Genomic DNA, 25257 nt, shown 5'->3' on the forward strand with positions numbered 1-25257 from the left:
ATTTATAACAAACTGCATTCAGTTAGAAATGATTCAGACTGGATGTTAAATTAAAAATGTTGACATTTGTGAGACGTAACCCATTTGAAAATTTGAGCAATCTATAGTCATTTCAAAGTTCATGCTCCATTTAAATTAATGTTACGTGACTTGAATGGTCGTGTCCTAAAATGTCTGTCTATGAATGGCTCAAAGCGTGCACAAGATATCTAGATTAGATTAACCTTTATTCATCCCGTATTTGGGAAAGTCTGTTTGTAGCAGTAGCAAGCACAGACACAGGAAAAGACAATGTAGACCTAGATAAAGCTGGCCATATATAATGTCTATGAGTGGAGGTGGATGAATAAAGAGTTGATATCATATTACTGGTGCTGGATATAATATAAGTACAAACCTATACAGCGGGTGTGAGAGTGGTCCAACCTAAAACCTTGGTTACATTCACACATGGTACCCAGATAGGAGCGCACACAGTGGCCATTTGCACAACTGCATTCGTCCGAATCCTCCTCTGAACTGTCACCTGTTCAAAACCAGGAGTTTGAAATGCTTTCATAGCTAGGTAACACAATAGAGCAAGTTAGAGACGTATGGTTCAACCTGGATTATAGTGAGCGAAAGCTGTCAGGATTTCCTGTTCCCCATCCGACTCCGTCTCCAGGTGCATCTCACACAAATGGCTAAACATCTCTGCGCAAAAACAAGAAAAGGCCTCTGGAAAACCTGTGGTAACAGTGATATGAAGGTGCCACATGGATTTTTACCAACCTGAATGCCTTGGCGGACAAGTGTTGCACTCGGGCCCCCAACCGCGCCCGTAGTGACAGCAGCACTCCGAATAGGTAACCAGCATGACGCTCCTCGGCTCGCTGCAGATTAAACCCTCATCCACCTGCTGGAAACACACGTCTTTGTGGGCTGCTGTACGATCTGGGCAAAAAAGAAGAAGAATTTCAAGAATGCATAACAGTATTTTAGTATTTTAACACTCAAATGTCTTTTTATTTTGGCATTTCTTTAATGGTCAGTACACACAGACATGCTGTGTGCGGTCGTTTGGTCGCCGGTCTTTTGGTCGCGGTCTTTTGGTCGCGGTCTTTTGGTCGCTTGGACCCAAACAACGGGCGACCAAAAGTCCGGCGACAAAACAAGGTAAAACAACACGGTCTACGCATCAATAAAAGCCAACAATGGCCCTGAGCAGTTTCACTGAGCGGACGTGAGTGTATAAGAGTTTGTATGTACATGAGTTGTCCCCTTAGGCAGGGACGTCAGTCAGGGTCTTAACAAGTTCTCCAACAAAAAACAATAAAAGTCCAGAAAATTTTGAGCTTTTCTTTAGCCTAATAATTAATAGGGCATTAAGTATGACCAAATAATAATTCATAGTTTGTATTAAGGGAATTTGAGCAACAATTTAAATGTTAATTATCAATAACCTTCCGGGCGACCAAACGACCGAGTACCCAGACCTGCATACTCTGACCATAAACTGCAGGTGATACTTTTTTTTTTTTTACACATGCATCACTTACCTCCTTAGTTACACGTGCACATTCTCCAGTAATACCACACAAGTGTAACTGCCTCAACAAAGATAAAGGTTTTGAGGGGTATTACTTGAACTAAACAATAGTAACTATGGATTTTGCACTATACAAAGAGGTGTTTCAAGTATTTTCAATACCTCGTTTGGATGCATTATGGGGGAAGATATTAAAAACTGCAGACATTAGCTCATAATTTACATGTAATACTAATTTAAAAAAATATTTCATAGGAGCCCGCAGTGAAAACAAACAGTATGTGGATCGACATAATATTAACATGACTCCTATCTAAATGAGGAGGAATTACATGAAGCACCAAGGTACCAAGGATCTGAAAATATATATTTTATCTTTTTTCGCACTAGCTGATACTGAATTTACCCACCGTCATAGACGCACTGTTTGAGCGCCGCACTGAAGGTGCGAGGAGGGTCACAAAAACAGTGAAAGGAGCCGGGCGTGTTCTCACACCTCCCATTCTTACAGTACGAGGGATCCTGGCACTCATTCACATCTGCAAAGGGCACCACAGACACTGGTTACAGTATGAACATCTGTTTGGGGCCAGCTATTATTGGCAAAGTGGTGGACAGAAACAGGTCAGCAACGTGGCATAACAATCCTGCAATTAATACATTATCTGAACCTCAAAAGGAAATTCACTTGCATAAAAAAACGCTGTCCATTATCAATGCCTATGCGATAGGCTACTTTATTGCAAAACCTCCAATAAACAGGCTGACTTTATTAAGTCATGCAAACTCGATCAGTCAATAGAAATGAAACATTATATTTTGAAAGGCAGATTTGTTTGATACACCTCTTGTATTGGTTCTTTTTAGATTGTGTATCCGTCCCTTAGTATATATTGGCACGGACTATCTTGACAAATTCCAAAACACGTGCGGCACGATTCCCCCAAAATACATGGTTTGGAATGGATGGCATTAAAATAAAAGTTTGTGGCTTTGATAAAAAAATATATCCTCCATTTTTCTAATGCCTACGCATAACCATACGTTTGAACCACAAACATTTACAGTACAGTAGCCGCTCAAAGACTAGTGGCTAGAATAGAATATATAGCCAACCGTTTTGCCGTTGTATAACTCCCACACCACCCAAAATTCCTAGTTTCTGCCTCTTTCTTGCTATTCCACCTTCCACAACACGAAAAAACAATGAGGTTGCATATGTAGGGAACTCACGTTGCCAATTTTAGAACTTTTTTAGAATTTGGCTTGCCGTGTGAACTGTTTTAAAGGCTTTTCGAGAATGGATTTGGGTGAAAATTGATAGTTATAAAAGTGGTTTAAGTGTGCCGGTCTATGCGTGGGGTGAGTTAAGGTTACAAAGTATAGAATGAAAACAATAAATGCTCTAACATTTATGACAAACATAATGTGGCAGGTTAAATGTCTCATGTGATATCATCTCATTTTCTGAACTGCTTTATCCTCATTAGGGTTGCAGGGGGTGCTGGAGCCTATTCCAGCTGACTCCAGGCCAGAGACGGGGGACACCCTGAATCAGTGGACAGCCAATCGCAGGGCACGAGGAGACGGACAACCATGCACACTCACTCCCATACCTAGGGGCAATTTAGAGTGTCCAATCAGCCTACCATGCATGTTTTTGGAATGTGGGAGGAAACCAGAGTACCCGGAGGAAACCCACGCAGGCCAGGGGAGAACATGCAAACTCCACACAGGTGGACGTGACCTGAATTTGAACCCAGGACACCAGAGCTGAGAAGCCGACGCGCTACCCACTCGCTCCACCGGGCTGCCCCAGGTTAAATGTGTCTTGTGAAATGTTTAGTGAAACCGTACAAGACACGGATTGGACAATCGTGCAAGTTTCTGTCACACTAGTAACGGCCATAAATAAGATACAATATCTGACTTCAGAGCACTCTGTTACATATTGAACAGATCAGTCATATCTGAAGCCAGTCAAAAAGAAAAATATCAAATGTCACTGCGAGGAAATTCAGAGCTGCCTTTCCTTCCATATGCAAGTACAGGCACAGCTATGGTATGTATTTAATTGTTTTATCCTGTCTAATTCTAACTTCTAATTTGACCTCAAACCCTCCAGCAAACTGCTGCAGTAAACATTGGGTATCACAGAACGGCAATGCCAAATTCATCCATAATAAATAGCAATCGTGCCTTACCAAGTGGAAACCTGACACGTCATGCTCAGTTTTCATAAACAGAGAAACACTCATTTTAATCCACATTCAAATCAAATCAAATCAAAACCCCGAACCTTCATTTTCTATATGTTGTGATCAACTCACCTGCTTGCTCTTCTGGAGTCACGCAACGGTTCCGGTCAATAGCTAGGGTCCATGGTGGGGAGCAAATGCAGTAGTAAGACCCTTGAGTGTCCACACAGAGGCCGTTCTTGCAGTTGGCTGGATCATTACACTCGTTTACATCTGTCCAATTAAAGCAAACATCATCAAAGCAAAGTCAGGGTCTTTAGTAAAAGATTTGAGCTTACTCACCTGCTACTTCTGCTAGCACACATTTCTTTTTGTCAGAATCTTGGGTCCACGGTTCCTTACAATTGCAGTAAAAGGAGCCTTCGGTGTTGATGCAATGACCATTTCTGCACAGAGACTCGTCGTGACATTCATTTACATCTGGGGGAGGCGTACACACAAAAAACAAACAATGTCATGATGCTCCTCTTTAGGATTTGAGTTTAAAGGTGGTATGAAAAGGTAAAAATGTCTGCACTAATTTAATTTTACACGCAGAAAAAAAAATGGCACTCAAATGTGTTTTCTTTTCACGATTTCAGTTATGTCACTCAAACAGATGCAGCAGACCTACTTTTTTCAGCAATTCTGGTTGTGACATCACAACCAGAATTGATGATCCACCGCTCAAGCAGAAAAGTTGATTTCGACGCTTACCGATACACTCGAGAAGGTTGCTGTCATAGTAGAAGCCCCGCTGACAGTAACACTCGTATCCCGGCTGAGTGTTTTGACAGCGGCCTTTTTTGCAAATTTCATCCGCAAAAAGAGAACACTCGTCGATATCTATGAAGGAAGGCCAAGAAGTCACATATGTGGTTGACTAATAAATTTACATCGGTGATGATGATATATACCCTGGTAGGCAGGACGGCTATACATGAGTCCTTCATCATAGTAGAGACCCTGCCCGTTTGGACACAGGAAGTGGAATTCAGCTGTGTGGATAAGGCAGCAAGAATGTAATTCATACAATTACCAGACATTCCTGAATTGCATTATTTGTATTTGCCTTTTTTTGTTGTCCAAAAGATTGTCTATCTAGTAGTAAATAGAGAATGTTAAATTTTGTATACACATGTAAAATCCACTTGTACTTTATTTCACCATATGACTGTGTTGCAATAACATTTAATATTGTGGTGTTTTTTTCATCTAAAAAATGATGAACTGGGAAAAAAGTCAATTTAATGTATATTACACACTTCGATATAACCTTTTAAATTTTTACCCAGAATCAAATCCTACATCATTAGGTTTTACTGCTTAATATTGAAGTTTCAGGCTCCCTCTTGCTTTTATTTCCAAGCCAATTACATTTGGGAAATCTGTCTGATTTGGTAGTAATAGTATATTGTATTCTACAGCTTTCCCAGGATACTGGAGTTTTGCTTTCTCTTCTCACTTTCATACATGCACCAACATGTCAAACGGGTGAAGTTTGTGTTGTTCAAGCTGTTCCATCATGGACGGTTGGCTCAGAAGAATTGATATTTCACAAATTTATGTCTCCTGTAAGGAGCAATGTTGTCATGTGTTATAATTGTTTTACTTTTAGTAACCTATTTTCTATTATCTTAACTTGAAAGAAGTTTTTTTCCTTTGTTATTAAAGAGAAAATTGACTTTGGTAATTTTATGATATAACAGATTAATCTTCTAAGGCACTTGTGTCAAAGTGGCGGCCCAGGGGCCAAATCTGGCCCGCCGCATCATTTTGTGTGGCCCGGGAAAGTAAATCATGAGTGCCGACTTTCTCTTTTAGGATCAAATTAAAATGAAGAGTATAGATGTGTATTAAATTTCCTGATTTTCCCCCTTTTAAATCAATAATTGTAATTTTTTAAATCATTTTTTCTGTATTTTTAGTTCAAAAATCATGTTGTAAAATCTAAAAAAGTATTTAAAAAAAGCTAAAATAAACATTGTTTTAGATCTATAAAAAAACTGAATATTCAGGGCTATTAATCCATTTATTAAAAAAAATCTAAATATTATATCTAAAATGGTCCAGCCCACATGAAATCGAGTTGACGTTAACGCGGCCCACGAACCAACCCGAGTCTGACATCCCTGTTCTAAGGGTATTATATTCTGGTTGTTGGTAGGCTTCATGAAAACAATTTTGTTTCCGCAGGGGGCATTTAAAAAAATAATTTCATGACTAGCAAGTTCATGAAATAGGGATACAAAGTAAAAAAATTAATAAAAAAAACCCTTCCAACATTATCACACACACACTTTATTTTTAAATGTGAAAGTTTTTGTGTAAGTATTAAGGTAATCAGCAATGTTTTGTAATGGTACGTGCACTCAGAGCAATAACTTTAATCCTGAAGATGTGTCGGTTGTACCTGAGTGGGAAACAGGACATGGGTAGATCTCACAATGGTCTCCCCAGCCAACTCCGATAGAGCAGCAGCACTCCTGCTTGGTGACGTTGGTGGCCAAGACACTGTCACAAAACACGGTATCATCCAGGTTCAGGTAGCACTCCTTCTTCTCATCTGCTATCATTTGAGGTGCTGCAGGGGGGACATCCAAGAGGTTAAAATCGAATGACTTGGGAAACACAATGCTGAAACAACAACAACAACAACAACAACAACAACAACAACAACAACAACATGAGAAAAATTGCATAATGGGCTTTTCTTTTCTTCGTGATTTTTAGTTCAGCAACAGAATCTTTTATCATACATGCATCAACAGCTTGAGAATATTTCCATTTTTAGTCCTCAAGCCGGTCTGAGTCTAGGATTGGGAGGCATCCAATGAATGCAAGCGTCAAGAAATGCAAGAGGAATGAGAGGAAGTTACCCTCGCAGCTGTGTTTGTCCTCTGAGAGGACGTAGCCGTGATGGCAGACACACACATATGAGCCCGGTCTATTCTCGCAAGAGCCGTACGGCTGGCAAAGGCTCCAGTCGGATGCGCATTCGTCAATGTCTGAAAGGAAAATAATGCCATCTAACTTTGTGATTCCAATCTAAACACCATCTGAAATAATGTTTTGATAGATTAAAGCAAGAAAACATGGAGTTACTGGTATATTGACTTGGACATTTTCAAAACAGGCTTAAAAAACCGTTTCAAACAGATGAATCTTTTTTATAGATGCACTCTGCAATTCAGTGACGATGTAAAGTTCTGAGTCCCTCAAATTACAACTTTTTCAAGTCATGTTGAAGTCGATGAATTTGAATGATATGTTCTTACATTTTTGTAAAATGCCTTTTTTGTTATGAGCGATTACCCGTGTATGGGATATTTCAATGTTACCGTGAGAATAGGATAAAAGCAATATAAAAATGTTACTAGTCCATTTAAGTGTTTAATTAATTTATTAATATACAATAATTAGTTGATAGTTAATTTCTGAAAAATAATTTTGGGCGTTATTCTGCGACTATATATATCGACATATTTGGGATTTACAGAAGTTCTGTGTTGGTTATATATATATATATATATATATATATATATATAATAAAACACAATTTGAATTCAGTTTTGTGTAAAGTTACATTAAACGTATGTTTGAGTGTGTCTGGATATATTAATCCAAGTTAATTTAAATTTGTTTGTTCTGTTACGAGTGTGTTGTAGTAGAAACCCCCCACCTCTATGTATGTCCCTCTCTGTACCCTCCGCGAAATCCGCCTAATTTTAGTTCTATTAAACACATTTTATTACTATTAAACCACTAGTTATGTGTTACTTTATTAATAGATGGCGAATTTGAAGAAATAAAACATTTTTTCCAATCCAATATCCTGTTTTTGGTGTTTTTTCAGAGGGTTGGAACAAATTTAATTTGTTTTCAGTTCATTTCAATGGGAAACGTTCGTTCGAGTTACGAGAAGATCGACATACGAGCTCAGTCCCGGAACGAATTAAGCTTGTATGTAGGAGGTACCACTGTATATATATTCTACAATATATATGCATTTTTTACATCTCCTTAAATGATCCTGCAACTTCTTAAATGTGTCCAATGACATAATGAATTGGTAGATTATTCAATTGTTTCAATAATTGATAGCAGCAACCATATGGTAATGTTTTGAGATTTAAGCTCACTGACCTTGGCAACGGCGGCCTCCCACCAATGTGTATCCCTTCTGGCACTCACAGGTGTACGAACCCATACTGTTGATACAGCGGCCTCTTTGACAGTTTGACGGCCTATCGCACTCATTGATATCTGGAGGGACAACGGCGGGGTGTAAATCATGCCAATAGAAACTGAGCTAAGCCAAGCGCAAGATGAACTTTTATGTAAACTATAAACAACTCTGTGTAAATCCCCCCAAAAGGAGAGGAATGAATCATGCCTTCGCAGTGGCTTCCTTCCTGTGTGCGCTGGTAACCGGAATAACACTGACACTGGAATGATCCTTCGGTATTGATGCAGCGGCCATACGCACACAGCCGGACGTCTTCACACTCATCAATATCTGTACGTCATACAGGAAAAGGGGAAGGTTGCTTGTCATTACATCTCCATGGTGATAGGAAAATGGTGATAGGAGTGACACTCGAAGGTCATATGGTCATCATGTTAAGGTGATTCCAAGCCTTTTCGGTTGTAATAATGCACTTGAACCATCGGTTTACTCACCAGTGCAGCCCTTGCTGTCAATCGATGGGATGAAGCCCTCATTGCAAAGGCAACGATAAGTTCCAAGAAGGTTTTCACATCGGCCATTGGGACAAATGCCAGGTTTTTCACACTCGTTTATATCTGGTAAATACATTTAACTTTACATACCTGTCAACCTCTGCCGATAACTGCCCTTATAAATGATTATGATTCCCCTTACAAACCCCCAAAAAACCTTACAAACACCGTACGACTCGCGTACGGTGTTTGTAAGGTTTTTTGGGGGTTTGTAAGGGGAATCATAATCATTTATAAGGGCAGTTATCGGCAGAGGTTGACAGGTATGACTTTACATTTATTGTGATTCAATACTCAATACAACTGCGGGTCAAATTCAATACTCTCTGGCAAACAAAATATTGCAGTATCGGACACCAATACGTTCGCTATACGTTCCAATACGTGAGTATCAGATCTGGATCAATAATTCAGATTTATTTTAACTATTAGTTTACAGGGTAAACGGCAAAAAAGAACATTTACATGTAAAACACCCATAAACAGTCCAGTCATAAATGGCAGCTTAAGAGTGAATTTGTGGATTTTACACTGACCGTAGCAGGTGCCAGAGCGTGACTCGTGACCCGATAGGCAAGGAACACATTCAAAGGAGCCAAGTGTGTTCACGCATTGCTCATTTGGACAATTGTCCGGACTGAGACATTCGTTCACATCTAAAATAAAACATCCAAACGAAATGAACTTACACATATGAAATATGACATGATTTTTTTTCTTTTACCTTCACAAACAGGGTGACGGTGTGACCTGCTCTTGTAGCCACTGTGACATTCACATTTATAAGAACCCGGCAAGTTAGCACACTGGCCTCCAGAACCACAAATGTCCCGTTTGGAACATTCGTTTACGTCTGCCAATACAGTTAGAAAAACAAAATTCAGGAGTTATCCTCCAAAAACTATATCAAAAAATCTGGAGGTACTAAATCAGCCCGACTTACCGACACACTTTAGCCTCCCATGCTGCACCATGTGTTTATAGCCTTGGCGACAGTGACATTTGTAGCCACCCTCTGTGTTGATGCAAAAGCCTCTGCCCTGACCGCAAGGCTCAGACTCACATTCATTATCATCTGGACAAGGAGCAATAACATCATATGACATATGCGAGCCAACATAGACTCTAGTCTAGATGCATCCACACAAATTTAGACATAGCACAAGACGTATCAAAACCTTATTCTTAAAATTTTATAATTTATATATTACTTTATTCGTGTCTAATTGTTAAATCATAGAAGAACGATTGTGGTCCGCATCTCTGTCAACTTTGAGCTTCCAGTGTGCGGTCGATTGGTCGCCGGTCTTTTGGTCGCCGTCTTTTGGTCGCCCGGATCACGACAACGGGCGACCAAAAGACCGGCGACCAAAAGACCGACGACCAAAAGACCGGCGACAAAACAAGGTAAAACAACACGGTCTACGCATCAATAAAAGCCAACAATGGCCATGAGCAGTTTCACTGAGCCGACGTGTGAGTGTAGAAGAGTTTGTATGTACATGCGTTGTCCCTTTAAGAAGGTACGTCAATCAGGGTCTTAACAAGTTCTCCAACAAAAAACGTAAAAGTACGGGAAATTTGGAGCTTTTCTTTAGCCTAATAATTAATAGGGCATTAAGTATGACTAAATAGTAATTCGCAGTTTGTATTTAGGGAATTTGAGCAACGATTTAAATGGTAATTATCAATAACCTTCCGGGCGACCAAAAGACCGGCGACCAAAAGACCGGCAACCAATCGACCGTGTACCTCAGCTTCCCACTGACCGCTAATCATAGAAAAGTGCTTTACCAAATTTCTTCAATCTATTAAGAAAAGATGTAATGTTGAGCTATCCTTACAGATAAAAATCAAGTTTACCTCAATTTTTTTGTTGTTTTTGACGCCACTCTTGTATTAGATTAGATTAGATTAAATTAGATTATGCAGTATGTTCCTCATGATAGATTCAAAGGAGCAGCCATTCATGAACTAGATGTGATGGGAAAATGAAACTGGAAAGAAAAGACGTCACAATCCGCTGGAAGCAATGGGACACATGCGCTCTTCAAGTCGGACGTCACCATACGATAGCCCCGACAAAAGGTCTAGGTGTGCACTGCGCCCCTCCTTCAAGCACCATTATCTCTTACCCTCACAGATGTTCCTCTGCGGGTTGAGACGATAGCCGGGGTGACAGTGACAGATGCGGCCGTTGGGGCTGTTCTCACATTCTCCATGACCACAAATGTTCCTGCTTAGCCTACATTCATCTGTCTCTGCTTCAAGGAGGGAACACATAACATTCTAGTGGGCCAGCAACAGCTACTGGAGAGCCATGCATATTCACTCACTCGCCACCTTATTAGTGAACACATAGTTCAGTACTCTAGGAGGACAGTTTGATTCAGAAGCAGATTCATGATAACGCCGATCCAACTATAAAAGGACATTCATCGTCGAGTCATCGTGGTTGCAGAGCCAAAGAAATGCTGCACGGTTTTCCTGTTCTCCTTGATGGTGAAGGATGATTGATTATTAAAGGCAGTATTGTTAAATAGGGAAGGACCAAACTTCCAGGTTCCTTAATGGTAGAATGTAAAACAACTAGAGTTTTCTGACACCTGCAGGCTTTCTCAAAACTTCACATTTTCATCCAGAGTACTACGGCTAGTTTCTTAAATCGTCAAAACAAGCCTCTGTGGACCCAAATAAAGTGACAGGTGAGCGGATACAGTATATATCTAGTATCCCTTGGTTTTTGCAGTACATGAAGTGATTTTCTTAAGCCTGGCTTTTTAGGGTGTTCAAATTTCCTCCCCAAAAAGCACAGGCAGCAAAAAAAGCAGAGAAAGCAGGAAATCCTAAATAGGTAATTGGCAACATTCCATTAGAGCAGTATTTTAAAAGTGATTTACAATTGTGTTAACACTAAGTTAAAGAATGTCTGTTTTAATCATGTAATGGCAGTCGGTTGTTATATAAATTAATGCAATTAAGTTTGGGAAATTATTTTAAAGGTTAGAGCGTCCACCATAAAAGCAATACATGTACACGTTAAACATATTTTAAAACAAAACAGAGAATATCAAGAAAACTTGTTTAGTTAAAATGCATTTAGGAATGTGAATGAAAAGAAAAGGAATGGATTAGTAGAGTTAAACACTCGTTTTAGGTATATTATTGTTTGTCTATCTTATGGTGGAGGACACTGAAGAAGATTTGCAGGAAACTTACGTGAGACTTTAGTTTGGGTTTCCAAAGGGTCATTGTCAGGGGTCATTCTGATGATTGTCGGAGGGGTGGGCTTGACAACTGCGGGTAAAACAGACATGAAATGAAAAAGAAAAATATTTTAGATTTTTCCTGAATTGTTCCAATCTTAAAAAGTGGTTCTAAACATTCTAAAAGTCAGCTTTAAAAACAAATAAAGCAATGAAATGAAAAATTGAATGTATAGCTCATTTATTTAAATTTTGACATTTCGTCCTAAATTTTAATTTTTTGTAGTGCGAAGCTCATTTTTATACTTTTTACACATCATTTCGTCTACGTATGTTCAAGAGAGCACTTTACCAGGAACGCGAGGACTGTGTTGGCTGGTCGGGGCCTGCTGCACAGCAGTTGTTGTCTCTGGATGTGCACGAAATGGAAATTTTGTCATCTATTAATTCTGATAACGCTTTCACGCACCTACATTGATAAAAAAATACTTGATCTACCTTCCACTTCAGGCTTGTGAGGGATGGGCATTAAGGGAAAGGCCAAGGGGAAAGTTTCTGTGAACTCTCTTATGATATAGCCTTTGCCAGCTGGGCAGATCTCACTGAAGGCAACTGAGTGGTAAGTAAGAAGACAAATATATTGCTTCATTAGTGCAATAAATACATTCAATATGAATGGAATTCCTACCTCTCTGAGTGTGAAAATAATCACGGTCTTAAGATCGATCAGCAGAGGGTCTTTACCTCATTAGTGTTCTCACCTGTGCCTTCCCGTGGACAGCGTTCACAGTTGCGCCCCCAAGCTTTGCCCACTGTGCAGCAGCACCGATCCTTGGCGAGTTGGGTGGGCAGGGCATGCTCGCAACCCCTGTCATCGGACGCCATCAGGAAGCAGTGAGATAACTCGGCTGGAGATTCAAATGGGGACCACAACCACACTTGGAACTCCACAAGGACAGAACAATGGATATGGGAATGTTCAGAGGGGAAATCAACTCACTGACACATCGATTCCGCTCCAGAACAAAACCAGCCTTGCATGAACATTTGAAGCTCCCTAGAGTGTTCAAACAATCTCCATTCTCGCAGATTCCTTGCATGGAGCACTCGTTGATATCTTTAAGAAATCACATGGAAAAACAGTAATAATATTGAAAAGTTATTTTTAGTGCTGCAACATTAGAGCGATTTAATTGAGTACCGTATTTTTCGGACTATAACCCGCTGCTTTTCATAGTTTGGCTAGGTATATGTATTTATATTTTCTCTCTGACCACTGGCAGCCTGTTGTTTTTTTAAGCTATAGGTATCAGAAAAACTGTTATGTTAACAGATGCCTATTTAGCCTGCTGTTTTCCATTTCACCATGGTTACTTTGACGGGCCTGTGTGGGTTTTCTCCGGGTACTCCGGTTTACTCCCACATTCCAAAGATATGCATGGGGTAGGCTGATCGGACACTCTAAATTGCCCTTAGGCATGAGTGTGAGCCTGGATGTTTGTTTGTCTCCATGTGCCCTGTGATTGGCTGGCCACCAATTCATGGTCTCCCCCACCTATGGCCCGAAAACAGCTGGAATAGGCTCCAGCACCCCCCACTCCCCGACCCTAGTGAGGATAAAGCAGTTCAGAAAATGAGATGAGATATAGATATTCGTTATTTAGACTTACTACAGACTCCACAATATGTTCATGTTCAGTGTAATTTCAGATTAAATGTGTTAAGGCACATTTAACTCTTTAGCTGCCATTGACAGTGATAGACGTCCAATCCATTTGGACTCAGTGGACTGTCAACAATCGAATAAGGTAACAAACCACATATGGCCCTGGAGTTGCATCTTGCAGACCCTTGATTAGACGTCTATTACCTTCAATGGCACTTAAAAGGGTTTCATTGTAAAGAAAATAATAATAATTTGTTAATACAAATGAGGGGGCTGTCAGCGTTGTCTATAAAAATCCAGCCGTTCCAGTCAGTGTTACCTTGACAGTGTGTGTTGTTGAATCTTTTATAACCTTGTGGGCAGGTTGATCCATAATCTTCTACAATTGTCTGCTTGACAGAAGCATCTGAAGATACAACAAATCATGCATATATAAACAAACTAAGAATACACCTTTAACTGATTTATTAACACCTCTTATTGTGTAGTTTAGAAGCATAAAAGCACAGTGCTTTGAACCACTTAAGTCAATTTAAAAAAATAATGAAATTACTCCGAATAAAATGGTTCAGTTTAAATGGTATGGAAAATGTATTTAAAAAACCTTTCTTTAGTGCCAGTGTACGTTTTTGGCACTGTGCAGTTACGACATTTGAGAAATTGCAGTTTTCAAAGCCAACGAAAGATTTCTGGCTATATTTTAAACCTTAACAAACTGCTTTCTGTTTTTTTTCTTTTGCCTCTCAAGCAATAGCTTTTATAAAAGCTTCTGCTAAGCAAATCCCGTCTTACAATACACAGAACACATCTTTAAATGGGACTTAAAAAGTTTAACAAGTCTCCTCTGCTGTGAGTTTCTAACTCTGATGAGGTTTCTTTTGCATTCAAAGGCAGTAAAAAGAGAAGATGTGGGTGGACTACACTTGAATATTTTAAATTTAAAATAAAACAGATCAAAGCTGACTCTGAGGGGGAAAAACTTTGAAATAAAAGATTAAAAAAATGAATATTTATGGAACAAAGCATACAGGACTCCAGGCTGTAGTTTAAATTCTAACCAGACGTTCACTATCAGGTTTTGTCAAAGGCAGTATTGTGTGACTCAGTGCCGAGAACTGGAATAATAGTCGAGTGGAAAGAACGCGGAGCCAAGATTTTGGTGAAATTCAACCTTGGGTGATGTGATGACAGTCCTGCACTGGGTAGGCCCATAGGAACATGAGGAAGTACAAAAGCCTTATTTTCCACATTCTCCTCTTCTGTCTCACTGTCTGTGTTTGTGCCATTCCTATAATTTAATCTAGTTTCTTCTTTCTAGCTTTCATGTACAGCACTATCAAATTCACAGTTGAAAGTTGGAAGGTGAACTTCGGCAAGGACGCCTGACATTTTTGGCCTGGATAAACAATAATTTGTTCTCAGGAACACACAAGACGCGATTAAAAGTGGAGATTATTTTATGAGATGGAAGATGTGCACTTCTTGGACACAATAGATAAGATTTGACAGTAAAAATTATTTATTTTTGAAATGTGCTAAAATAACACTTAAGAGACTTTTATGAAAATTATTACTGCATGTTTATTGGATGTATTGGCACGGTCATCTTTTTAAGATCTTTTGACTGCATCTTTGAAGCTGTTACCGTGGATGTGTATATTCACATCAAGTAGTGCTGCAACGATTAATCCATTAAATGGAGTCATTCGATTAGAAAACAGGTTCAAATTCAATTTTGTTGCTTGGATGATTTGTTTAAATAGTGTGGAGTTAGAATGCTTTGTTTTGAAAGCGTTAGCTTTTGTTTAATTGTTTTAAGAAGAACTGCCCTGTGGTGGCAACAGTGAATATGACATAACTCTTGTCTACTAACTCCACATTGAGAGTCTTCCTGTGAGCATCGAGAATGAGTGGAGCAAGCTTCCGATAGGAAATGTAATGCAAAACTATGATTATCTAACTTATGTGGATGTCTAACATAGTCAATGTCTAACAATTGTTTAAATAATCAATATCTGAAGCCCTACTTTAAATGTGACTTTCCATATTATTACATCATTTCTAATAACCTGATATAATTTCAACAGGTTTGCGAGACAATTTGGTTTTGGTGTTTACTTGTGTGTCCTGTCCGCGTGATTGTATAAGTTTCACCTGCTGTCTTTTCTGGCTCTCCTTCCCTTGTGTGACCCATGTGTTTGTGATTGTCATCAACCCCTGTCTATGTATTTAAACCCCGTTTTTTTTTCCTTCCCCATTAAGTTTGTTTTCTTTGTTAATTTTCCCCAGGTTGTAGTTTGTATGTTATTTTCTGTTAGTGTTTTTCATTAAATTGTAAGTTTGTGAATCTGGACTCCCTTTTTGTTGAGTGCTTCCTGCTCTTTGGGTCCTACTCCGCTCCACAGCCAAAGCATACATAACAGTTCCTAAAATTATTCTTTTTTTTAATAGCGGTACTTTAAAAATATTAGTTGAATTTGTAGGCCTCATACCTTAAATGCGGTGGGATCTTTTGCGTAATATATTTCTTACTTGGCAATTTGGGGCACTGGTAGCACTTATTTTGACCCCAGGAGTTGCCCACGCTTCCACAGCAGTCCTCTTGGTTCGTCAGAACAGGAAGCGGGGTGCTGTTGCACTAAGTGATGAGAAAAATCATGTGACCCTTTGAAGCGAAGCAAAAGCAGGATTCCCACCTGTGTAGTCATCTGACTTAACTCACAGCTTGTTTGGGTGTGGTCTCCTGGAAGCAACGGCCCTTGGGCTTGTGCCGCGTAGGCGGGAGGCGTGGCCCGATCTTCTGAGGGGGTTTGCTCTCCGCCTGGTCGAGAGGCTGAATGACCACGGACGTGTCTGATGCGTGGTGAACGCGCACGTTTATCTGCACTGAAAACAGAAGGGCATTGAGAGCCTATTGCTTTGAGCTGACAAATTAAAAGTGGTACCTTCCGAGGAGTGGTAGCCCGGCTGTGCAAAAGGAATGGAGAAAACTGAGTGTGACTGAGTCAACTGGGTACGTCCCAGACCCGCTTGCTCCAGAAGCTTTTGGCCGTTGGGCTTCAAGGACATGGGATAGACGGGTTGCTTGTTGCCCCGCGCCGCCTCTACACGCTGGGTGAGCCGCGGAGGAAACTGGCACAGGCGGCCCGTGAAGCCCGGTGGGCATTGGCAGTGCTTCCTGGAGTTGCACACGCCACCGTTCATGCACGTGAGGGGACACACAACTATGGGAATACAGAGAGAGTATCATTACTATTAGTGATATTCAGTATATAGGTATGCATGGAAGTGGTACCTCTACATACGAGCTCCCCTACATACGAGCATTTCGAGATACGAGTAAAATTTCGAGCAAATAATTATCTCTAGATACGAGAAAAAAATCGAGATGCAAGAAAGCCAGGTGGCCAAGACATGAGAGGCTGTTTATCATTGTAGCACACTGTCTTTTTTGCCGCATCTCTTTCGTGATTAACAGATATCTACGAGAACTGGGCAGAGCGTTGCATTTTTTCAGTGTTTTTTCCAATCCAATATCCTGTTTTTGGTGTTTTTTCAGAGGGTTGGAACAAATTAATTTGTTTTTAGTTCATTTCAATGGGAAACGTTCGTTTGAGTTACGAGAATATCGACATACGAGCTCAGTCCCTGAACGAATTAAGCTTGTATCTTGAGGTACCACTGTACGGCTATTTTTGGAGTATCGGTTTGGGCCACAAGATGTCACCTTTGTTTTCGGTACTATTGTTCTTTTAGGCTGCTGTAAATCAAACCGCGAGGCTAACATTTTTGCTGAGTGGGAAAACTTCTCTTTAGAAATACTAGACCATCATGTAATATTTTCAAAAAGAGGAGGTACGAGCAGAGCTAAAAAAAAAAACAAGATTTGTGATTTAATGGTCACATCTTATTTTGCTAATTACAATGAGTATAGTTCATCAGTACAGAATGTAAGGCTTTCTTTGCTAGCCTAAACACATCAGAAGCCCTGACCTACATTTAGAACCGAAATTCTTATATTTGTCCCATGAATTGATAAGCTGACTGTGCTGCCGTATTTTTTTAACCAATCAGATTCTGAATTTGCTCTGAGAGGGCTCACAATTACTAAAAAAATATATGCAGTACTCTCATTGCATTATTTTACAATACTTCTATGATTAACGCAATTGTACAGTACTATGTTTTAATTTTAATTTTATAATACCATTGCTGTCATTAATATTATTGCTGTGTTCTCTTTATAAAAATCAAAAAACCTCCTGGACGAGCAGGTTTCTACAGCTGATCAGAAGCAGATTTTTGGCAGGCTGAAAGAGGTGATCTCATTGATGTATCTAACAGTCTTAATGGGGGAAGCCCATCCCAATCTGCAGAATGCATGAGAAAAAGCACCGCATGCCTTGGCCAGCGTTCACAGCTGTTTAAAATCCTGTCAATGTGCTACTTTTTGTACTTGTCCTGAGGCTTCAGTTCTTCTCGGGAAGAGGGGCAACCATGGAAGAGCCTTGCGGACGTCGACTGTGAGTCTTTCACACCCACCCACTACTATATGTACTAACCAACGTTTTCTTTTCGCAGTTAACAAAGAAAATTTAAACAACAAAAAGACAAAAAGGAAAGCGTTCGGATGGAAACAATTAGGGGCGCACTGCCAGCGAGTCTGGACGGGAGGATAATTACGGGCCTGGATTACTTTAAACACAGCAGGGACATCCTCACAACGAGAAAGATAAATAGCAACAACTCCAATAGGCTCTCGTATATATAAAACAGTGGGCTCGCATGGCAAGCACTATACTATGAGGAAACTATTAAATTTAAAACACCAGTGATGCACCCATGAAATAAATAAACACGACATATCAGTCACACGTTAATAAAAAAAATGGTCTTTGGAATATAATGTGCAATTAAAAAAATGATTTAGACTACTACAATGTTCCTGGTATGTGATATTGGCATGTTTTCATACTAAAATTCCTCAGCGCTGGATGTTTGACAGGCAGTCTCGCTAATGCAAGGTGACGGTGCGTTACCTTCATGCAGGCCGTGACATGCATCGTGAATGGATAAGGGAATGGCACGATGTAGGTGAGCGACACGCACATCTTTACCAGACGTCCTCTGATATAAGAGCGACACAATGGGGTTGCAGCTACATTTATCATAGTAGTTTGGAAGTTGGGAAAGACGCGTGGGAGGGAAATTAAGATAACAGATGCAGACACAAGCTACAGAGACCCCTCTCCCCCTTTAATGTCAAAGTATCCGACTAAAAGCCACAGAGGCTTAACTCTGAAATGTGGAAGTTAAGGCCAAGACAGGGTGTTTTCTAAGGTAGCACAGGTTACAGCAAGGGTGTCAGACTCGGGTTGGTTCGCGGGCCGCTTTAACGTCAACTTGATTTCACGTGGGCCGCACCATTTTAGATATAATACTTAGATTTTTTTTTTAATAAAAGGATTAAAAGAACTGGATTAAAAGCCCTAAATATTCCATTTTTTATAGATCTAAAACAATGTTTATTTTAGCTTTTTTTTAATATATTTTTTTAGATTTTACAGAATGATTTTTGAACTAAAAACACAGAAAAATGGATTAAAAAATTACAATTATTGATTTCAAAGGGGGAAAAATCAGGAAATTTAATATACATCTATAATCTTCATTTTAATTTGATCCTAAAACAGAAAGTCGGCACTAATGATTTACATTCCCGGGCCACACAAAATGATGCGGCGGGCCAGATTTGGCCCCCGGGCCGCCACTTTGACACTTGTGGGTTACAGTAATGAAACACCAAGGGAGATTGTATTGTATTGTTTGACGGTAGGCTATTCAAGTGAATAAAAACTATGTGCCTCCGTCGATTTTCAGATACAGATACGACCGACCATCCATTGCGGAATTGGCCTGTTCTCCCCGTTCCTGCGTGGTTTTTCCCGGGGTACTCCGGTTTCCTCCCACATCCCAAAAACATGCATGGTAGGCTGATTGGACATTCTAAATTGCCCTTAGGTATGAGTGTGTGCGTGAATCCTTGTCTGTCTCCTCGTGCCCTGCGATTGGCTGCCCACCAATTCAGGGTGTCCCCCACCTGATGCCTGAAGTCAGGTGGGATAAACTCCAGCACCCCCCACGACCCTTGTGAGGAAACGTGGTTCAGAAAACTAATGAATGAATAATCTATTTCATATTATTTTTTGTAATTACATGTAAATTTATACATTTGTTCAATTTTCATAAAAACTAAACGGCGTATTTTCCGGACTATAAACTGTAGCCGACTGCAAATCGCACCACCTTAACAAGGCACAATAAATAATAAATAAATATACATCGCTCGTTTTGGAGGCATTTTTTTAATTTAGCAGAAACCACAAACTAATACTATGAAAAGGGAAAACAACAGGCTAAATAAGCTAAATAGCATAAGATATTCACTGTTTTTTGGATAACTATAACCTAAACAACAGACTTTCGGATGTCAGAGTGAAAAAAAAAAAAAACCATATACATCATACCCAAGTCAGATCACAGGCCTAGTCAACTTCTAAAAAAGTGTTACTGATAGTCTACCAAAAACGAAAATTAAAATGTCTAAAAATATACACACTAGTTTTGGCACCAAGAAACTCACATTCTTTTTTCTACATATTTGCTCATTGCATGCCAGGCCATTGACGGCGCTAGACGTCCAATCGATTTTGTTTGGGAGGGGCGAATGAACGAACTTGCTAGTGAATTAAATAAGTACCCTGCAAGGCACATGTGTCAAAGTGGCGACCGGGGGGCCAAATCTGGCTCGCCGCATCATTTTGTGTGGCCCGGGAAAGTAAATCATGAGTGCCGACTTTCTGTTTTAAGATCAAATTAAAATGAAGAGTATAGATGTATATTAAATTTCCTGATTTTCCCCCTTTTAATCAATAATTGTAATTTTTTAATAAATTTTTTCTGTGTTTTTAGTTCAAAAATCATTTTGTAAAATCTAAAAATATATTTAAAAAAAAACTAAAATAAACATTGTTTTAGATCTATTAAAAACTGAATATTCAGGGCTTTTAATCCAGTTCTTTTAATCAATTTATTTAAAAAAATCTAAATATTATATCTAAAATGGTCCGGCCCACATGAAATCGAGTTGACGTTAACGAGGCCCCCAAACCAACCCGAGTCTGACACCCTTGCTGTAAGAGATATGGGGGAAAAATCAATTTGTTCGTGAAAGAGTCAAAAACAACCTGTATTAGTATTACATATTAACATTTGATACCTCCTCAACTAGGAAAATATGATTAGCATTGGTACGTAGACTTCTGGTATGGACAGAATTATGGTTATTGCATAGCTACTTGTCAAAATATAAAAAACATATCATTAGCGTAATAGAGGAAATATAGTTACTAATGAAATGGCTGGAGGAGTTCAGTCAATTTCTGCAGTAGCAACCATGACTGGTTGCAATCCTGTAAATCACTAAAAACCCGTCTGCTGTCACTACACTATGCAAAGTTTCCAAGTTACACATCTTGTCTATATTACAAATCTAATTAGGTTTTGTTTTGTTGTTCGTCGAGGCTGCAGAAGTGAAGTGTCTGTGATTTAGGATCCTTTATGATTTACATCTTTTTAAATGACCTGAAGATTACTCGAGACTTTTTTTGTGGGTTTGTGTGTCTATGAAAGTGTTTTAGCAGCATACACATGGCTCGCGAATAAATTTAAAAAAATGACTGAAATGGCTTGCATCTACAGAGGACTTTCCCTTCATCAGCGGATAATTTATGTTCCTCTCAACCTCATTAAGTTGCCTTCTTTTAGTCTGGGAGAACGGCGTCGTGTGTGTGTGTACCACGCCTTTGTCTTTATGGATCCAACACATTCCTTAGACAGGCTGTCATTAACATTTTCATCCACAAATTATATTTAAGGAAAGAAAAACTTACAGGACACTGATTTAACTCACTGTTTAACACTGATGGAGCGAGACCTCCAATTCATTTTGACTGGCAGGGTGCGAATGAACATTATAGTTATAAATTATTTACAACCTATATATAACCTGTGTCATATTTTGATAATCTTTTGCTGGTAATGAATTTTTTCATACCTTTTATAAAAAAAACTCTCCCTCAGACTTGAAAAGTTTTCATAAAGCCTACCCACCACCAGAATAGTAATTGAATTTTAATATATTTTCAATCATACTATAACTGAAGGCAATTGCCTCTTTAGATAACACAGAAACAAAAGCCATAATTAGGCCAAACATAACTAAACGTTAAAATATACATCACTCTTGTCCTAACGTGAAATATCAATTCTTCTATGGAATAGCATTTTCAAACTTGTGATAATTTAGCATGGTTTCACATATAATTGGCTGTTATGTGTATTTAGTACTTTTTTGTTTAGTTTTAAGGGACTTTTTTAAAAGAGTGTTTAAAAAGGGAGTTTGGTTTATTCAATTATTCCAAAAATTCCATCCAATCATGATGCAGGACTTTGATTTAAGAGGGATAAAAAGTTTAAAAAGTTATAACCCAAAAAAACCATTCGTTCATCCACACCTCCCAGTCAAAACGGATTGGACGTCGGGCACCGTCAATGGCACTAAAACAGTAACATTAAAAGCCAGTGTATGGAGAGCTGAATGTGCCAAAAGAAGTTAATTTTGAAACGAACCAAAAAAAACTTCCAAATTATTTCAATTTGTTCTGTTTTTATTTAGAATTTTTATTTCATGCCGATTAAAAATCACCAGTTCCAACTAAATCGAACTACTGCTGTAAATCCAACTATACTAGGCAAATATGCCCATTGAGTAGAACCACTTCTCTTTAGAAATTAAGAAAAGTGACGGAGCATCATAAAATATTTATAAACAGAGGATTTCATCAGGTGGTACCAGGCTCAATTTAACACATAAAATATGATTTGTCATTTACTGGTTTCATTACTTTTACTGGTATGGGTATCAATAGATTTTTTTTTCAGCAAAACATATAAAAAAATAAATCAGATTGGATCATAAATCAGAACATCAGCATTGGGACGTGCAGAATTTTTCTTTTGCCAGTATTTCTCATGTGCTTTAGGACATTTAAACAGGAAACACACTCTCAGAATGTTAACAGAAGAGAGAATGGCTCACAGCAGAGTGATGGAGAGGTAAAGTGGCGACGCGAGCAAAAAGATATGGAAGAAAGAAAATATCAATATTGTGCGATCTGTCTTTCTATTTTTATAGTATATATTCACATGGCCAAGACACAAAAAAAACAATGGATGCTGGATTAATGGAATTGAAGATAAGAATTTAGTATGAAAAAAATGTGATGACTGCTGGACGAAAGGAAAGAATGACAGAAGGCAAGAATGTCAAAAGAAACAGAAGCATGCGTGTACAGAAACTTAAGGGAGTTAGTGAGGGAGGAGGAAATTCAGAATAATAGAAAAGTGATGAACAAATTGAAGGATTAAATGAAAAGAGATAAAACAGAGAGAAAAGAAGAAAATGGTTGAAAAATGGAGGTCAGAGAGAGACAGACAGTCGAAAAAGAGGGGGAGGAAAAGACAAAACAATAAAACAGCAAGGAAACTGAGGGGAATCAAAGCACGACAGAAAGAAAAAGCAAAGAAAGCTTTGCCCTGAGAGTGCCCTATGACGCGACCACCCACTCCACAGCATATGTAGATGACGCATCATCAAAACGCCAGCCCCCACCCATCCTCCCAGGGCCGCTGCGGCCGCAGACGCACCCTTTGCACACAAAAACAACAAATTACACACCACAAAAACACGAGTACGAAAAGTTGCACGTACAGCCGACACACGCAGACGTTGGCCTGACGTGTCCCCAGCCGTGCCACAAACAACCACTAACCACGCCTCCAATCAAAGGAATCAGACTGTAAAATAATAATGACGCCAGTTGAGTCACTTTCTCTGTAATTCTCTGGCCTGTCTGAACCGACCAAGCCACACGCAGATTAAATATAGACACTGTTTCTCTTTCTGGGCTACAATGCACACTTTCACTCAAGGAAGCATGCACGCTCACATTTTTGTCTCTTTCCACTGGTGTCCTTTTCATTTTGTTGGCCTGGGACCTTGAAACACTGTACACATATGCTGACTAACATACAAAGCAACATTTACAAACATTGACATGCTCATATATTTATGTCATGATGTACATATCCTATTTGTCCATTTGACAAGTTTACCACACTAATTCCAATATTTGTATCATTTATATAACATTCTCAAAGAGTATTGAAAAATAATGTATCAAGACTTACACAGATCACTATTGAAATCGCGCAAAAATAATAGTTTTTGTAACGTTTGCCTCTGCATAGTGGAAGCCGATGACGTAATGAAAGGTAAGGTTAGCAGAGGGTGATTGACTCAACTGAAAACAGTAGTTCTTACTCGTTGAGTTTAACGTTTGATGAGGCGGAATACAAAATTGAAAGTGGATCAGAGAGGGGAGGAGATTTTATCATAGAAGTTCAAACCAAAGGCGGAATCGCCATCACGGAGCAAAAGTGGGTTGGAGAAAATGGGAGAGATCAATAATCGATAAATCGATTGAATTTCATGGGAAAAAACTAAACAGCCGCCACAGCAATAAAACTAAACGGATAAGAAAGCCTACTTACTTAGCTAAAAGACTTCCAATAACTGACTTGTTTCCTGGCAAACAGCAAAATGGGATTAAAATCGTGTTTTGCCCTACTTTGTCCTATTTTACAGAGAAACGGACTATAGGTTATAGTTTAGTGAAACCCAATAAAATTCACAAAAGCAGCCCCTGCTTTATATATATATATATATATATATATATATATATATATATATATATATATATATATATATATATATATATATATATATATATATATATATATATATATATATATATATATACTACAGTGCTGCTTTCATTTTAACAAAAAAAGTGTTAATCTACCACTGGGAACATTTCAAGATCATTCATTAGTGCTATTTCTATTCTGTCACATTTATCCAGGGATTATATGGCAAATTATTTCCTGCAGTCTATTATGCAGTCTGTCAATGTGTGGGTCCTGCACGCACAAAAATAGACAGCTGTTTTCTACTGTTGCACTCTGACCATAACAATTTAGACCACTGGCATCAAGCTCATATTTTCCCCAGTTTGTCCGACATACTGTCGGAACATTTTTAATACAAAAACACTTTTTTGGGAGTATAGAAGTAAAACATTTGCTGATGTTACATTAGCAATGTGGTGAGGTGTCACTGTGATGTGTCAAAGGTTTTAAAAAAATTCTGTACTTACAGAGACACAAATGACCTGACTTGTGATGCCAACTAATGATAATCTGTTGTTTGACTGATTTATTACCTTAACTTGTAGGCCAAAAATTGAGATACGAGCATTGCGTAGCGCAGACCTGGGCAATTAAAGGGCTGCAGTGGGTGCAGGTTTTCGCTCCAACTCATAAGAGGAAACCTCTCCACCAATCTGGTATCTTAGAAGTGCAATCAGTGGATTGCAGTCAGGTGCTTCTTGTTTCAGCAGAAATCTACTTAGTTAAACTGTCTGTGCTGGATCGGTTGGAACAAAAACCTGCACCCACAGCGGCCCTCGAGGACCGGATTACCCAGGTCTGGCGTAGCGGCAGTGAACTGGGCTCACTTCACAATCAGCAGTAGTCTGGCATTTAGAGATGAAAATAGGTTACAAAGTTACAAAGAATGCCACTCAGCAAGAAAAACAAGAGAACTGCACATTGCATTAAAACAAAAACAACAACAACAACCACACACTGTAGTTTTAAAATTGGCTTTAAAGCAGAAAAGCAATCATCTTGCTT

General features: G+C 39.1%; 1 protein-coding gene across 3 annotated transcripts in view; it reads right to left on the reverse strand.

Moving 5' to 3' along the window:
- The window catches only part of ltbp3 (latent transforming growth factor beta binding protein 3), a 37835-nt gene that overhangs the window by 1311 nt on the left and 11267 nt on the right, over window positions 1–25257 (reverse strand). Inside the window, exons 1-27 of one of the 3 annotated variants that reach the window (XM_077592393.1) lie at window positions 24720–24851; window positions 16326–16604; window positions 16103–16266; window positions 15913–16018; window positions 13700–13786; window positions 12715–12831; window positions 12476–12622; window positions 12213–12326; window positions 12067–12123; window positions 11728–11805; window positions 10644–10772; window positions 9452–9583; window positions 9233–9361; window positions 9045–9164; window positions 8449–8571; window positions 8162–8284; window positions 7912–8031; window positions 6645–6773; window positions 6179–6349; window positions 4683–4763; window positions 4483–4611; window positions 4069–4206; window positions 3859–3999; window positions 1939–2067; window positions 772–933; window positions 604–693; window positions 398–526 (exon numbers count right to left, since the gene is read on the reverse strand). In XM_077592393.1, the coding sequence (XP_077448519.1) occupies window positions 398–526; window positions 604–693; window positions 772–933; window positions 1939–2067; window positions 3859–3999; window positions 4069–4206; window positions 4483–4611; window positions 4683–4763; window positions 6179–6349; window positions 6645–6773; window positions 7912–8031; window positions 8162–8284; window positions 8449–8571; window positions 9045–9164; window positions 9233–9361; window positions 9452–9583; window positions 10644–10772; window positions 11728–11805; window positions 12067–12123; window positions 12213–12326; window positions 12476–12622; window positions 12715–12831; window positions 13700–13786; window positions 15913–16018; window positions 16103–16266; window positions 16326–16584 (3304 nt within the window). In that variant the 5' untranslated portion in view covers window positions 16585–16604; window positions 24720–24851. Of the gene's footprint in view, window positions 1–397; window positions 527–603; window positions 694–771; window positions 934–1938; window positions 2068–3858; window positions 4000–4068; window positions 4207–4482; window positions 4612–4682; window positions 4764–6178; window positions 6350–6644; window positions 6774–7911; window positions 8032–8161; window positions 8285–8448; window positions 8572–9044; window positions 9165–9232; window positions 9362–9451; window positions 9584–10643; window positions 10773–11727; window positions 11806–12066; window positions 12124–12212; window positions 12327–12475; window positions 12623–12714; window positions 12832–13699; window positions 13787–15912; window positions 16019–16102; window positions 16267–16325; window positions 16605–24719; window positions 24852–25257 lie in introns of those variants that run through there. The other 2 variants (XM_077592391.1, XM_077592392.1) reach the window with 2 other exon arrangements.

This window comes from Stigmatopora argus, chromosome 22, assembly GCF_051989625.1.
Source record: "Stigmatopora argus isolate UIUO_Sarg chromosome 22, RoL_Sarg_1.0, whole genome shotgun sequence".
NCBI classification, from domain to species: Eukaryota; Metazoa; Chordata; class Actinopteri; order Syngnathiformes; family Syngnathidae; genus Stigmatopora; species Stigmatopora argus.